General features: G+C 36.2%; 1 protein-coding gene across 6 annotated transcripts in view; it reads left to right on the forward strand.

Annotated features, from left to right (window-relative positions):
* LOC130674864 (potassium voltage-gated channel subfamily H member 8) overlaps positions 1-16,306 on the forward strand; it is a 535,814-nt gene that overhangs the window by 270,482 nt on the left and 249,026 nt on the right. For all 6 annotated transcript variants that reach the window (XM_057480297.1, XM_057480299.1, XM_057480294.1 and 3 more), the window contains 2 exons: positions 12,912-13,161; positions 13,228-13,499. In XM_057480297.1, coding sequence (XP_057336280.1) covers positions 12,912-13,161; positions 13,228-13,499 — 522 coding nt within the window. The remainder of the gene's footprint in view (positions 1-12,911; positions 13,162-13,227; positions 13,500-16,306) is intronic.

The raw sequence follows: 16,306 nt of genomic DNA on the forward strand, positions 1-16,306 counted from the left end.
GAGCACCACAAGCTATCGACTCGGATTCAAGAGGATTCTACTCTACTCACCATCAATCAAGCTGTCTATGATGCTGCTTCCTCACTCTTACCTCCGGCAAGAAATAATACTTCTTCTCCTGAGGCTAAGATGAGAGGTCGCATTGGGCAGCTTTCACTGAAGATTGATGATCTCCGGAAACATGTCTCCCGCATTCAGTGTGTGATTGAGTACGTGAATGCTCGTAAAGCATTTACGCCTAAAGTCCGCCGCATTGCGGCTGGACTACGATATCAATATCACACACTGAATAAAGAGAATCTTCTTAACATCAAAGAAGGTTCCCTTAACAGGTTGCGGGCTCTGGTGACTGCTAAAAGTAACTAGAGAAAAAGCTGAAGCGGCTGACCGATAACTCTTTGTTTCGGTTAAGTCCTTCACGCTTTCTGACACCTAAGACATCTGTTTCTGGCGATCCCCCATCTATCGAGCGAGTAAAAGCTTTCTGGTCCGAGTTGTATGGCGATCAACCAAACGTGAATCGTGACACTCCAGCTCTCAACGACTTCGAGGCATTTTGTCGCTACCATCGAAACGACAATGCTGATGAAGAGAGCCCTGAAGTTAGCGTGGAAGAAGTTCGTTTGGCTCTGAATAATGGTAAGAACTGGGCTGCTCCGGGTCCGGATGGCATTAACTTATTTTGGTGGAAGAAACTTACTTCTACCCATAGCCATCTGGTCCGGATTTTTACAGCGTTTATCAGAGGCAACGAACCTATTTCGTGCTGGCTTGTAGAAGGGCGAACCGTGCTCATCCCTAAGAAAGGTGTCTTGTCCGAGCCAAAGAACTACAGGCCTATCACCTGTTTGAATGCAGTTTATAAGATTTTCACAAAAATCTTAACTAATCGCATTCTACAGGAGATAGATCCTGTATGGCAGCAGATATACGAACAACGTGGCAGTAAAAGAGGCCTGTCAGGTTGCAAAGAGAATCTGTTAGTAGATCGTTGTGTCATTCAAGACGCGGTCTACTATCAGCGCAACCTGTGAATGGCCTGGATTGACTACCGTAAGGCATTTGATTCAACATCTCATGAACTCATTCTCTTTTTGCTCAATTGCCTTGGGGTCAATCGCGATACAGTGGGATGCATACAGCATACGATGCAACTTTGGCGAACACGGTTTCACATATCATGTGGCAACGACAAACGTGTGACCGAAGTTGTACAGTACAAGCGAGGTGTCTTCCAGGGAGATTCCCTGAGCCCTCTGCTATTTTGCATCTCACTGCTGCCGATATCTGTTGCGCTACGCCGTACCCGTGGATACTCAGTGGGCCCACCAACTGATCGGAAATATTCGATCACCCACTTACTCTACATGGATGATCTAAAGGTATATGCTCCTGATGAGGAACACCTTCAGACAGCCTTAAACATCGTAGGGGAGTATACACGGGATGTCGGCATGGCTTTTGGGTTGGACAAGTGCGCGGTCGTTAATCTGGTGAAGGATAAGTGCTCTGATTTGCGCGAAGATATCGAGTTAGTAGATGGGAGCGTCATTGACCATCTTGACGCCGGAGAGTCGTACAAATATCTAGGGATTGACGGGAGTCCTATGCAGGACGTCTCGAAAATCAAAACGACTCTCTGCAGTGAGTATGGGCGGAGACTCCGGAAAATATGGTCATCAGAACTTTCCGGGAAAAACAAAGTCTCTGCAACAAACATGCTTGCTGTCCCAGTACTACTCTACTCTTTCGGTGTCCTTAAATGGACCCGAAAAGACCTTAGAGATCTCGATATCAAGACACGCAAAGTCATGAATATCAATCGGAGCATGCACGCTAAGTCCTCAGTCACCAGATTATACCTTTCCCGGCACATCGGAAAGAGAGGTCTACAGAGCTTGGAGTGTCTACATGATCGTTTGGTTTTGGGTCTAACATACGAAGTTGTCAAATTCACAGTAGATGAGAACGACTTCCTTATGCAGATTGTTCATAGTCATGAGAATCTGCAGAAGGGAGCGTTCTTATATAAAGCAGCAAGGTACGCGGCAAAACCCCTCGGTCTCGGACGAGTAAACCCTCTTATTGAACTCCCTAAGGAGGAATTTAAGAGTGGCGTCAGGAATGCTGAGCAGCAAAAACTGCTCAGTACACACATAGACAAGTCCATGCACAGCGTGTTCTTTAAACACGTGCGTGACCATGGCTTGTCTACCCAGCTGACATTTTTATTCCTTAAGTAAGTTGACTTGATGTCCGAGACCGCAGGATATATTTTTGCCCGCCAAGATGGTGTCATCAACCCTCTCGAATACTGTACTAAAGTGCTCCAGATTCAGCTACCCGACACTTTGTGTAGAGTATGTAAGAAACATCCTGAGACGCTTATGCATCTCTTGTCGGCATGTCCTGTACTGGCAAAGAGTGCATACATTCAGCGTCACAATGCTGCTCTGCAAGTACTTTATTACCACCTGAGACACACGCACGGTATCGACAAACAGTCGTTTGTGTCTGCATTAGCTAGAATACCAACTTATTCAGCGCAAGTTGAGTTTCTGGCATCGCGGATGCAAAAGGCTGTTATTCTGGGGTCCCTCCGTTTACTTAGGCAACGAAACTTGGCCTGCTGCGCATGCTGACTATCTTGTTGATAGAGCATCGCAGCAGTAACGATTTGGCGCTCAGGTGAGGCCCTCGTCAGAGTCGGACTACCGGGGATAACCCCCTGAGCATTTGACAACAAAAGAAATAATAATAATAATAATCATAATTATGCAAGTGTACAGATAGTAAATGTGTAAATTGCGTAAGAATGAAAGAGTTGTATCAAGTGGATGATATTCAAACTAATCACTGTGCTAATGATGCCGATTCTGAGCGTCAGACTAGAATGAGAAATAGAGCACAGAAAACTATTAAATATTGTACCGAATAGCAACGAAAAATTATAAGAAATCACTCATCGAAAGGTCAAATGTTAGTTATAAATATTCACGGTTTGTTATTGCATTTGAATGAATTAAAAATGTTGTTGGTAAACAAGAAAGTTGATATAGCTTACGTAACTAAAACGCATTTGAAAGCTGAGGTGAGCGAACATGATTATGAGATTAGTAAATATAATAATGTTTTATAGATGTTTTCGAGTAATAAAAGAAGAGGAGGAGTAGTGATATATGTAAGAAACGAGTTGAGTTTGAAGTAATTGATACCGTGGTTGATAATGTGGATTTCGAAGTAAATATGTGGATATGTAGCATTTTACTGAAAGGTAAATTTAAAAACTTAATAATAAAGAACGTATATCATTCTCCGAATCAGAGTAATGGTGTATTTATAGAAAGATTGATACAAGAATATATAAAACTAAGTAAGAAAGGACGTTTTTTAGTGGGTGACTTTAATCTAGATGTGAGTAAGGATTCACAGTATTCAAGAAAGTTTTAATTAGAGAAATTAGAGAAATTAGAGAAATGAAATGTGTTGGTGAAACCAACTTGGTATGTATCAATGGGTTAAGGAAAATACTCATGTGACATCTAATTCTGAAACTGTAATTGATATAGACTTTTCTAATAGAAGTATAAATACTAAACTATTGGAGGCACCAAGAATCTCAGATCGTCTAATAGTGAAAGTGGTTTTATCAGTAGTTGAGAATTGTTACGTCCGATTGATTCTTATAATTTTCGAAATCATTTTCTTTTAATTCATAAAAATGTATAACACACAACGAGTCAAATGAACATGAAAACATCTCTTAATAAGAAAAATCTTAAAAGTGGGGAGAATAATGCGTGTGCCGACCAAAATGGAAAATATGGATGGGCCGATAAGAAAATTTAGGGCCCAGAAACAAAAAGAAAACTCTCGCTCTCTCCTGGCTGCAATCATCAAAGTGTGAACAAGTTTTTATTTACAATGAAGAAAAAGAAAAGGAAAAGAGTTAGTTAAACGAGTATAAGTACTACATCATGTATTCACACAGGGAAACTAGGTATAATTAAAATATCAAATAAATTTAAAACGTTCAGTTTAGAAATATCAGAATTACAAAAAAAAAATTCGACCATGTGCAGTTTAAAATTAAAATATTAAATGACATTTGAAATGTTCAGTTAATTATATCAGAATTACAAAATTAAAAATTCGAACACGTTTAGTCTAAAATTAAAATGTTAAATGAAAGTTTGAAATGTTCAGTTAATTATATCAGAATTATAAAAATTAAAATTCGAGCATATGTAATTTAAAATTAAAATAGTAAATATAATTTCGAATCTTGTAAATTAGATGGCTGACTAGCCACCTAATACTTTATTTCCATAATTTTTGATGCAAATCAGAGTCGGCTGACTAGCCACCTGTCTTTGGATTATAATTGAAATTTATTTGAATCAGGAGGTAATTCCAACATTGTAATTAGAAGCATAATCTCTAAATCTCAACATTTTTGTAATTGAATGGATAATATAGTTAGAAATTAAAATTGAAATAACGTTTTATTAATTTAAATATAAACCTATCTTCTTTAATAAAAGATCTCTAGGGTTCCCGGTCTATAGGTTTTGGCTTGGGCCAAATACCCACAAAACATCGTTTATGTCAATTCCTGACATAACAGAATAGAATAAAATATTCAACCAGTGATGCATATATTAAGTACAAAAGAGATTTATGAAATCTATATTAAGCAATAAAAGTCAAGAAGAAACAAAGTTAGAAATTGTTTTTAATTATAAGCTAATTAAGGAAACTACGCTTATTGCTGATATATTCAATAATTATTCTGTACGAAGTGTTGAAGAAATTGTTAATGATATTGATAAATGTAACTGGAATGTTAATGACTTTGGGTATGATGAATCAGTGACAAGACTTGATAAATTAATAGAAGTTGATGATACGGAATTGAATTCTATAATTAAAAAGTTATATAAGACTATAGGCAAAGGAAATGTAATATCTTATGATATGATCAGTGAAATATAGAGTGTAAATAAAGTTGTGATTAGAAAGTTAATAAATTGTTGTTTAGAGTCATCAGAAATTCCGATTAAATGGAAAAACTCATTGATTCATCCGATACCTACAGTGAAAGGTACGAATAAGGCCGAGGAGTACAGACCGATCAATACCTTACCTGAATCAGAGGAGATTTTAGAAGAAAGTGTGAAAAAAAAGACTAATTGAACACCTTGATAAGAATAATATATTAAGTGAAAAGCATTATGGCTTAAGGGTACATCATTTGTGCGAAACAACATTACAAAAGACAATGTGTGAGTGGCGAAATGAGATAGATCGAGGTAATGTAATAGGGGTAGTTTTATAGATTTCAAAAGAGTAGTTGAGACTATTGACAGACAGAGATTAATAAAAAAGTTAGAAATGTATGGTGTTGGTGGTAGTGCATGGTAGTGGTTTAAATGCTACTTGAGTAAAAGAACACAACAAGTAAAATACGGTGACGCTATTTCAGATGAAAAAGATGTAAATCATGGTGTTCCGCAAGGATCTATTTTGGGTCCTTTGCTGTTCATCTGGGTTTTTTTTATTTAAATATAGTGGAAACCCAAACATGCAAACCTCTCGATAAGACAATTAATAAATAAATTGAGAAAAATATAGATAGACCGAACTGGGAATCGAACCCAGACCAATTCGGTATCGTCATTTAATATTTTAATTTTAAACTGCACATGGTCGAATTTTTTTTTTGTAATTCTGATATTTCTAAACTGAACGTTTTAAATTTATTTGATATTTTAATTATACCTAGTTTCCCTGTGTGAATACATGATGTAGTACTTATACTCGTTTAACTAACTCTTTTCCTTTTCTTTTTCTTCATTGTAAATAAAAACTTGTTCACACTTTGATGATTGCAGCCAGGAGAGAGCGAGAGTTTTCTTTTTGTTTCTGGGCCCTAAATTTTCTTATCGGCCCATCCATATTTTCCATTTTGGTCGGCACACGCATTATTCTCCCCACTTTTAAGATTTTTCTTATTAAGAGATGTTTTCATGTTCATTTGACTCGTTGTGTGTTATACATTTTTATGAATTAAAAGAAAATGATTTCGAAAATTATAAGAATCAATCGGACGTAACAATTCTCAACTACTGATAAAACCACTTTCACTATTAGACGATCTGAGATTCTTGGTGCCTCCAATAGTTTAGTATTTATACTTCTATTAGAAAAGTCTATATCAATTACAGTTTCAGAATTAGATGTCACATGAGTATTTTCCTTAACCCATTGATACATACCAAGTTGGTTTCACCAACACATTTCATTTCTCTAATTTCTCTAATTTCTCTAATTAAAACTTTCTTGAATACTGTGAATCCTTACTCACATCTAGATTAAAGTCACCCACTAAAAAACGTCCTTTCTTACTTAGTTTTATATATTCTTGTATCAATCTTTCTATAAATACACCATTACTCTGATTCGGAGAATGATATACGTTCTTTATTATTAAGTTTTTAAATTTACCTTTCAGTAAAATGCTACATATCCACATATTTACTTCGAAATCCACATTATCAACCACGGTATCAATTACTTCAAACTCAACTCGTTTCTTACATATATCACTACTCCTCCTCTTCTTTTATTACTCGAAAACATCTATAAAACATTATTATATTTACTAATCTCATAATCATGTTCGCTCACCTCAGCTTTCAAATGCGTTTTAGTTACGTAAGCTATATCAACTTTCTTGTTTACCAACAACATTTTTAATTCATTCAAATGCAATAACAAACCGTGAATATTTATAACTAACATTTGACCTTTCGATGAGTGATTTCTTATAATTTTTCGTTGCTATTCGGTACAATATTTAATAGTTTTCTGTGCTCTATTTCTCATTCTAGTCTGACGCTCAGAATCGGCATCATTAGCACAGTGATTAGTTTGAATATCATCCACTTGATACAACTCTTTCATTCTTACGCAATTTACACATTTACTATCTGTACACTTGCATAATTATGATTATTATTATTATTATTTCTTTTGTTGTCAAATGCTCAGGGGGTTATCCCCGGTAGTCCGACTCTGACGAGGGCCTCACCTGAGCGCCAAATCGTTACTGCTGCGATGCTCTATCAACAAGATAGTCAGCATGCGCAGCAGGCCAAGTTTCGTTGCCTAAGTAAACGGAGGGACCCCAGAATAACAGCCTTTTGCATCCGCGATGCCAGAAACTCAACTTGCGCTGAATAAGTTGGTATTCTAGCTAATGCAGACACAAACGACTGTTTGTCGATACCGTGCGTGTGTCTCAGGTGGTAATAAAGTACTTGCAGAGCAGCATTGTGACGCTGAATGTATGCACTCTTTGCCAGTACAGGACATGCCGACAAGAGATGCATAAGCGTCTCAGGATGTTTCTTACATACTCTACACAAAGTGTCGGGTAGCTGAATCTGGAGCACTTTAGTACAGTATTCGAGAGGGTTGATGACACCATCTTGGCGGGCAAAAATATATCCTGCGGTCTCGGACATCAAGTCAACTTACTTAAGGAATAAAAATGTCAGCTGGGTAGACAAGCCATGGTCACGCACGTGTTTAAAGAACACGCTGTGCATGGACTTGTCTATGTGTGTACTGAGCAGTTTTTGCTGCTCAGCATTCCTGACGCCACTCTTAAATTCCTCCTTAGGGAGTTCAATAAGAGGGTTTACTCGTCCGAGACCGAGGGGTTTTGCCGCGTACCTTGCTGCTTTATATAAGAACGCTCCCTTCTGCAGATTCTCATGACTATGAACAATCTGCATAAGGAAGTCGTTCTCATCTACTGTGAATTTGACAACTTCGTATGTTAGACCCAAAACCAAACGATCATGTAGACACTCCAAGCTCTGTAGACCTCTCTTTCCGATGTGCCGGGAAAGGTATAATCTGGTGACTGAGGACTTAGCGTGCATGCTCCGATTGATATTCATGACTTTGCGTGTCTTGATATCGAGATCTCTAAGGTCTTTTCGGGTCCATTTAAGGACACCGAAAGAGTAGAGTAGTACTGGGACAGCAAGCATGTTTGTTGCAGAGACTTTGTTTTTCCCGGAAAGTTCTGATGACCATATTTTCCGGAGTCTCCGCCCATACTCACTGCAGAGAGTCGTTTTGATTTTCGAGACGTCCTGCATAGGACTCCCGTCAATCCCTAGATATTTGTACGACTCTCCGGCGTCAAGATGGTCAATGACGCTCCCATCTACTAACTCGATATCTTCGCGCAAATCAGAGCACTTATCCTTCACCAGATTAACGACCGCGCACTTGTCCAACCCAAAAGCCATGCCGACATCCCGTGTATACTCCCCTACGATGTTTAAGGCTGTCTGAAGGTGTTCCTCATCAGGAGCATATACCTTTAGATCATCCATGTAGAGTAAGTGGGTGATCGAATATTTCCGATCAGTTGGTGGGCCCACTGAGTATCCACGGGTACGGCGTAGCGCAACAGATATCGGCAGCAGTGAGATGCAAAATAGCAGAGGGCTCAGGGAATCTCCCTGGAAGACACCTCGCTTGTACTGTACAACTTCGGTCACACGTTTGTCGTTGCCACATGATATGTGAAACCGTGTTCGCCAAAGTTGCATCGTATGCTGTATGCATCCCACTGTATCGCGATTGACCCCAAGGCAATTGAGCAAAAAGAGAATGAGTTCATGAGATGTTGAATCAAATGCCTTACGGTAGTCAATCCAGGCCATTCACAGGTTGCGCTGATAGTAGACCGCGTCTTGAATGACACAACGATCTACTAACAGATTCTCTTTGCAACCTGACAGGCCTCTTTTACTGCCACGTTGTTCGTATATCTGCTGCCATACAGGATCTATCTCCTGTAGAATGCGATTAGTTAAGATTTTTGTGAAAATCTTATAAACTGCATTCAAACAGGTGATAGGCCTGTAGTTCTTTGGCTCGGACAAGACACCTTTCTTAGGGATGAGCACGGTTCGCCCTTCTACAAGCCAGCACGAAATAGGTTCGTTGCCTCTGATAAACGCTGTAAAAATCCGGACCAGATGGCTATGGGTAGAAGTAAGTTTCTTCCACCAAAATAAGTTAATGCCATCCGGACCCGGAGCAGCCCAGTTCTTACCATTATTCAGAGCCAAACGAACTTCTTCCACGCTAACTTCAGGGCTCTCTTCATCAGCATTGTCGTTTCGATGGTAGCGACAAAATGCCTCGAAGTCGTTGAGAGCTGGAGTGTCACGATTCACGTTTGGTTGATCGCCATACAACTCGGACCAGAAAGCTTTTACTCGCTCGATAGATGGGGGATCGCCAGAAACAGATGTCTTAGGTGTCAGAAAGCGTGAAGGACTTAACCGAAACAAAGAGTTATCGGTCAGCCGCTTCAGCTTTTTCTCTAGTTACTTTTAGCAGTCACCAGAGCCCGCAACCTGTTAAGGGAACCTTCTTTGATGTTAAGAAGATTCTCTTTATTCAGTGTGTGATATTGATATCGTAGTCCAGCCGCAATGCGGCGGACTTTAGGCGTAAATGCTTTACGAGCATTCACGTACTCAATCACACACTGAATGCGGGAGACATGTTTCCGGAGATCATCAATCTTCAGTGAAAGCTGCCCAATGCGACCTCTCATCTTAGCCTCAGGAGAAGAAGTATTATTTCTTGCCGGAGGTAAGAGTGAGGAAGCAGCATCATAGACAGCTTGATTGATGGTGAGTAGAGTAGAATCCTCTTGAATCCGAGTCGATAGCTTGTGGTGCTCCGTGTCAAGTTGGTCTTTGGGGTAGTGTGTCTTTTTAGAGACACATACTTGTCGTCTTTCAAAATCATTGTCGGCGTCTTCGGAAGAACGGCGTCTCTCCTGATGTAGCTGTGCTGGAAAAGACAGACGGTGAGATACTCGTCTGTTAGATAACAGTGATCGTCGTGTTCGCCGGAGATGAGAGGCGTAATCACGCAGATGTTGTCGTGAAAAATGGCTATGGTTAGGGTGCATATCGCTCCAGAGAGCATGCATCCTAGCCATATAGTCCCTCCGCTCCGGTTCAGTGTTATTATAGCACATCAGGAGATCGGCTCGTAATTCCTCCGTCCACCTAAATGCAGTCCGTTGTTCGCCAAGGTCGTCATCGTTCGGAATCTCGGTGCTCCGCCCAGCTAGTGGGTAGCCCTCATCCGAGAAGGGCTGGTTGTGGGGAGCACTTCTGTGTTCAGGATTATCTTGAACTCAGTTTACTTCACATTGGGGAGTTAACCCAATGCAAAGGTTGTTGTGCGCTTTGTAGGCCAGCAGATGGAAGGCCGGCCTACTTTGCCCACGATGCGCCACGGGGTGAATAGAACCCCCGCTGGCCGCACAACATGCACCGTGGGCATTTATTATTATTATTATTATTATTATTATTATTATTATTATTATTATTATTATTATTATTATTATTATTATTATTATTATTATTATTATTATTATTATTATTATTATTATTATTATTATTATTATTATTATTATTATTATTATTATTATTATTATTATTATTATTATTATTATTATCATTATTATTATTTGTTCAGTCACGAGGTTAATCATTTTGAAAAGCTTCGTGTACTTTCGCTACGTACGAGAGCAGCCGAACTCGCTACTGACTTGAATGTCAGAATAGTGCCGGGTCACTCGCTATCTGGGCCCGACACCTGCAATTTCTTGCTCATGACCGTGTCAAAATGGCATGAGAACCCGCTACCAGCCGGCCAATCAGAGAAATTGGCGGCTAACTATTTCCTGTTGGCGCGCTTTTAAGCCAATGGGAAAATTCGTTACTGCATCCATGCTGCCACGTCACCACCGAGCAGCCACGAAGGAAGAAGACGACGTCTATTTCTAATCTACATCGATCAGTACAAACTCAGCTATCCATCCAACCGCTTCGCTCAAATTAATATATCTCTCGTGTTATATAAGTCTGAACCGCTTCGCTAAATCTCTGTTTAAATATTCTCAATAATTAGCTAGTATATCAAGGCTACTAATTATTGAGTATATATTGAATCGTTGCTCGCGTCTTATTAATTATAAATTAATTATCGCGTCATTAACCGCTACCGACCACGTGTCGAATTTATACGCGTATTCGTTTACAGTCGCATTCGCTATCGCGTATCTTGTAGCTGCATTCGCTATTTTTCTCATAGTTTTAGTGTACATATTGTTTAATAAAGATCTATTCTTTTATCTGTAATTTGTGTTAATTGTTAGTTATTGAATTTCCCACACCTACACCAGAATCCCACAGAGCATTCGCTCATTTTACATTATTATTATTATTATTTATATTATTATTATTATTATTATTTATATTATTATTATTATTATTATTATTATTATTATTATTATTATTATTATTATTATTATTATTATTATTATTATTATTATTATTATTATTATTATTATTATTATTATTATCATCGTTATTATTATTGTTATTATTATTATCAGTATTATTATTATTATGTAGCCTTATGGCTTTTTATGCGCAGATTATCTTGACCTGAGATCGGACTTCAATAACACTTGATTTTTGTGTCACTATTCGATCTAGCCCGAATGATTTTTGTATGAATTGTAAATAACAAAATAATACTATTACACGATAGGACTTATTGGCCAAGTATCTAAGTTATCTGAAAATTTGTAAATTTTGTAAACTAATTGTAAATGATAAAATAACACCGTTACATGATATAAAACTTTCGGCCAAGTATCTAGATCGATTTACAACTCAACTGAACCTAAAGATAAGTTAATCCGCTGTTAATAAAACAATACCGCTACACGATAGAACTCTGGGCCAAGTACCTTTTATTAAGGACGATTACTTATTGCTTTGTCTAGAACAGATTTTTGCAATGAGACTACGTGCTATCGACGCTGTTTACGAGGATCGTAGGACTCGAGATATGATCAACAACCACGACACCGCTTACACGATACCGTAAGACTCTAGATCAAAAATCTGATCAACAACTAAGGCCCTGAGTCATGGTGCTCAGGCTATTTAAAAACTTTGATTGATGTTTGATGGGAGTAATTTAATTGTTGTCATTGGTGCAAAATGACGCCAAGTTTTTAGTTTTACGTCAATCGTTATTGCAAAAATCGTCGTGCTACTTTTGTACGCATAAATAATGGTACTACTGATGCTGCGTTTTTGCATGCTTTTGCGAAAAGGAGTTTCGTAAATTTATTTATGAAATAAAATAAATCAATAAAAAAAAATTTATTGGACATAACACTACCAACCGGTAAACGGCCATTTAGTGTTAACTATTCGGGATGATAAGGTGGAATAATTAGGTATGCCTTGAATAAGTATGTATAATAGTTACTTAAACTGTCGATAGATGTGACATCCAGACTAATAATAATGACTTCAATTCAAAAATCATGAAATTTAAATTTTTGAAACTCTAATTAATTTGAAAGTCCCAAAGGAAAACCACAGTTACTCCACAATTGTAAGTTTCCACTTCTACCGGCAGTCCCTAATGACTGCCAATTTTTGTTTTGTTTATTTTTTTAAATAATATCTTATTGATTGCTTGGATCTGATTATGCCTGAATATGAACTAGCTATCAGCTTGCTTGGTAAAAAATGATTATGCTTGTGCAAGCATAATCATGCGTGAATATTTGCCAGCCGTGAGAATGCGTAATAATTCTTGGTCAGGCATGATTATGATTTTTTATGCATGATCATGTACGATTAGGTCATTACTTTTTTCCTAGGATATAACGGCAATTTTCATACTTTTGTCATTTAAGAGGTTGTTTTAACTATTCACAGTGTAATTTTTCAAATTTTCTATCTATGCATCCATTTTTTTTCAATTCACAGACTTTGAAAGAATTTCCAGAAGAATTACGAGGTGACGTATCAATGCACTTACATCGTGAGTTATTAAGTCTACCAATATTTGCGACTGCATCACCGGGATGTCAAAAATTGCTGTCACTCCATATAAAAAGTAACTTTTGTGCACCTGAAGAGTATCTAGTCCGTCGAGGTGACGCTCTCTCCTACATTTATTATTTATGCAATGGCTCTATGGAAGTTGAACAAAATAATATGGTCGTCGCTATTTTAGGTAGTGATTGAATGAAATTCAAGAATAAGAATTACTCAAAATATACATTATATTATTTTAAAACAGGAAAAGGTGACTTAGTAGGCTGTGATATAAACGTGCATCTCCAACATGCTGGCAATGGTGGTGGAGCTTGCGGAGTTGGATCAGGCGGTAACGTTGACGTTATTGTTAAATCGAGTTGCGATGTAAAAGCACTTACATATTGCTATCTGAAATGTATCAATATACAAGGTCTTGTTGACGTCTTACGTCTCTATCCTGAGTACCAGCATCAATTTTCCAGGGAAATTGTACACGATCTTACACACAATTTACGTGAAGGATACGAAGCCGAGGTTTGATGCTTTAATAATTTTTCTGATGTTTGTGAATATTCAAATGACTCCTCTTTTTAATTTAAGACTTAATATTAATGCAGGAAAAAAAATTTTATTAGAAAAATTGTATCCTTATTAATAGCAGTAGATTTTACCATTTATCATTTACATGGAAATTTTAAAATTTAAACATTATTCTTTAAACATAAAAATTTTTTGACTTGGTAAGATACACCTAACAAGGAAGGTATCTCAAGTGTCTCTCTCCGATTTTGATATGACCGACATGTTCTTCTTCGTTGAAATCGAGGAAACACTTATTTTTCGTTAGCTGTGGAAAAAAATATTAAGGGGGTAAAACAGCCCCCCAGAGTTTAGGCTCTAATGGGGTATTATTTAAGTTTCACATACTCACAGTTTGAATAATCAAATGATATCAACGGCATCATTTTCACGGTAAGAAATTATAAAAAATGCTTTCGGTTTAATAATAAAGTAATCAATAGAACGAAAGTTATAAGGGTTGAATTTCTCAAAACTTACGCTTTTACTAACGAAATAAAGTTCATTTAAATTCCGCATTGTTTTCTAGTTATTTTCATTTTAATCTTAAGTTCTCAGAATAGAGTAGAAGACTATTATTTTTACGAGCTTGGCATTAAAATGAAAATAACTAGAAAAAAATGCGGTATTTCAAAGAACATCATTTAAAATAATTTGTAGGGAATAAAATTGTCTATAAAAAAGATCCTATGACATTTTTTGATAAGTCTGATAGTTTTGCTGGAAAAGTAAAAAGATCTGGAAATTTATTATAGATTTGACTTACTGCTCCGATAACTTTCGAATGGATGGATTTATCAAAAAATGATAAGAGACCATTTTTGTAGAGCGTTGAATTCTCCACAATAATATGCTATGGACTTATTCATATGACGTGCGAATGCCGAGCTAGAAAAACAAAAAAACAAAATTTTTTTCCCATTTCATTTAAATGGGAAATGGAGAATTGCAAATAGGCACCTCTTAATATTAATATTAAGAGCTCAAATTTTAATAGAATTTTATTTCATCATCTTAAACAATATTTTTACTGTAACTAAAGAAACAAAAAATAGTCACTTTTTTTGGCCCACCCTAATGAACAGATATGATCATATCTAAGCATTTTTTCCCGGGCTATTTTTTTTTGATTCATCATATGTTTATTTTAAAGTACTATTCCTTATTAATTACAGAAAGAATGTCATCAGAGAAAATACGCTGATACACAGAAACTTAACTTTGAAGATATAAAAAATGAATTAGTTCAAGAATATCTCTATCGTCGTTAAAAATTAAAAATCTAACATTTATTTCATTAATAAACTATGATCGTTTAGAATTCATTAGATGATATGAACCGAGTTCAATCATTTGTAAAATTTTATTTTTAATACAAAAAAATACGTTTTGATACATCTATATCGTAATGCATAAATATATTTGAAAATTATTACTTTGATTGTTTGAAATTGTTATTTGTATCATTTGTCGATTGACAAAATTGATAGAATTTTTTTAAACTGTTTAAGAAATTTAAGCGTTTTATAATATACATGTTTTTTAGATTAAACGTTTTTTCTGAAAAAGTGGTTAATTCCGGAATATCTGTTTTAATTTGAAACACTCGATGTTTTTTTAAACGTTTAATGTAACAGTAAGCGCTTTATAAAAAAACAGGTAGAAGTGTTTTTTTCTTTAAACGGATAAAACGTTTTCAGATTAAACACTTAAGTGTGTTACGTGAACCTTTAAAACACTTGTAATCATTTATGCGATTGTTTAAACGTTTATACCGTTTTACTTCTAAGCGCTTAAGTTGCAGAAACTACTAACGTCCTTTTTTTCTAACTTAGAGTCAGTGATTCATTAATTTTCGAGTATATAACGTTTTTGTGACAAATTCAATATAAAAAGTATCGATTTAGAAGAAAAAAACACTGAATTTATTATCAAAAAGTTTTTTTTATTTAATTATCAACTATGATACACTTATCCAAAAAATTAAAGGAACAGACAAATTTTATAAATTTTTTAGTGATTTTTGGAAGGTTGTATTTTCGTGAAAAATGATCGTATCGAAAAAACAAAAAAAGCAAATTGAAGCTTGAAATCTCTAGTTTGAAAATTTTCCAGCGAAATAATTTTTTCGAGCCACGGTTTTTGTGGAATCATAAGAAAAAGGTCGAGACAAAATTTTTCTAAATTTTTTGGTTTTGTTTTTAAGGTCTACGGGGCCGGGAAAAATTTCTTCAAACAAACAAATTCATGGCTCGCTTGGGAAATTTATTCAGCTACAATTTGCTTTTTTTAATTCTCTGTACGTCAATTTGCTGCTGAGATATCAGCCTTCAAATGAAAAAGGATCCTTTTGTCTTTGATTATTGGTATCTCAGCAAATAATGGCCGCACAGTAATTTAGAGTGCAATTTAAGAAATTTGAATAAATTCCCTCCAAATTCTTTTTCCGATTTTTTAAAAAAAAAATTTTTTTTCATCCTTAATATCCATTTGAAAAACCTTTAAAAAATGGCCATTTTGGTTTTTTAGTCAACTCATCGCTACTCTGCGAATATTGATAAAAAAAATAATGTTGCCAGGTAATTTTACAGCTTGATGTACCCTCAGAAACCCTGTTCATTTTCAGATTGATCGATTGAACCGTTTGTCCGGTCCCATTGCTCAAAGTTTTACAAAACAATTAAAGGAACAAGTTTTGTTCCTTCATTTGTGTAATTGTTATCAAATTGAAAAAATCAATTTTTTTCGGATTTTCTTTTCTT

The sequence above is a fragment of the Microplitis mediator genome, chromosome 9, assembly GCF_029852145.1.
Source record: "Microplitis mediator isolate UGA2020A chromosome 9, iyMicMedi2.1, whole genome shotgun sequence".
NCBI classification, from domain to species: Eukaryota; Metazoa; Arthropoda; class Insecta; order Hymenoptera; family Braconidae; genus Microplitis; species Microplitis mediator.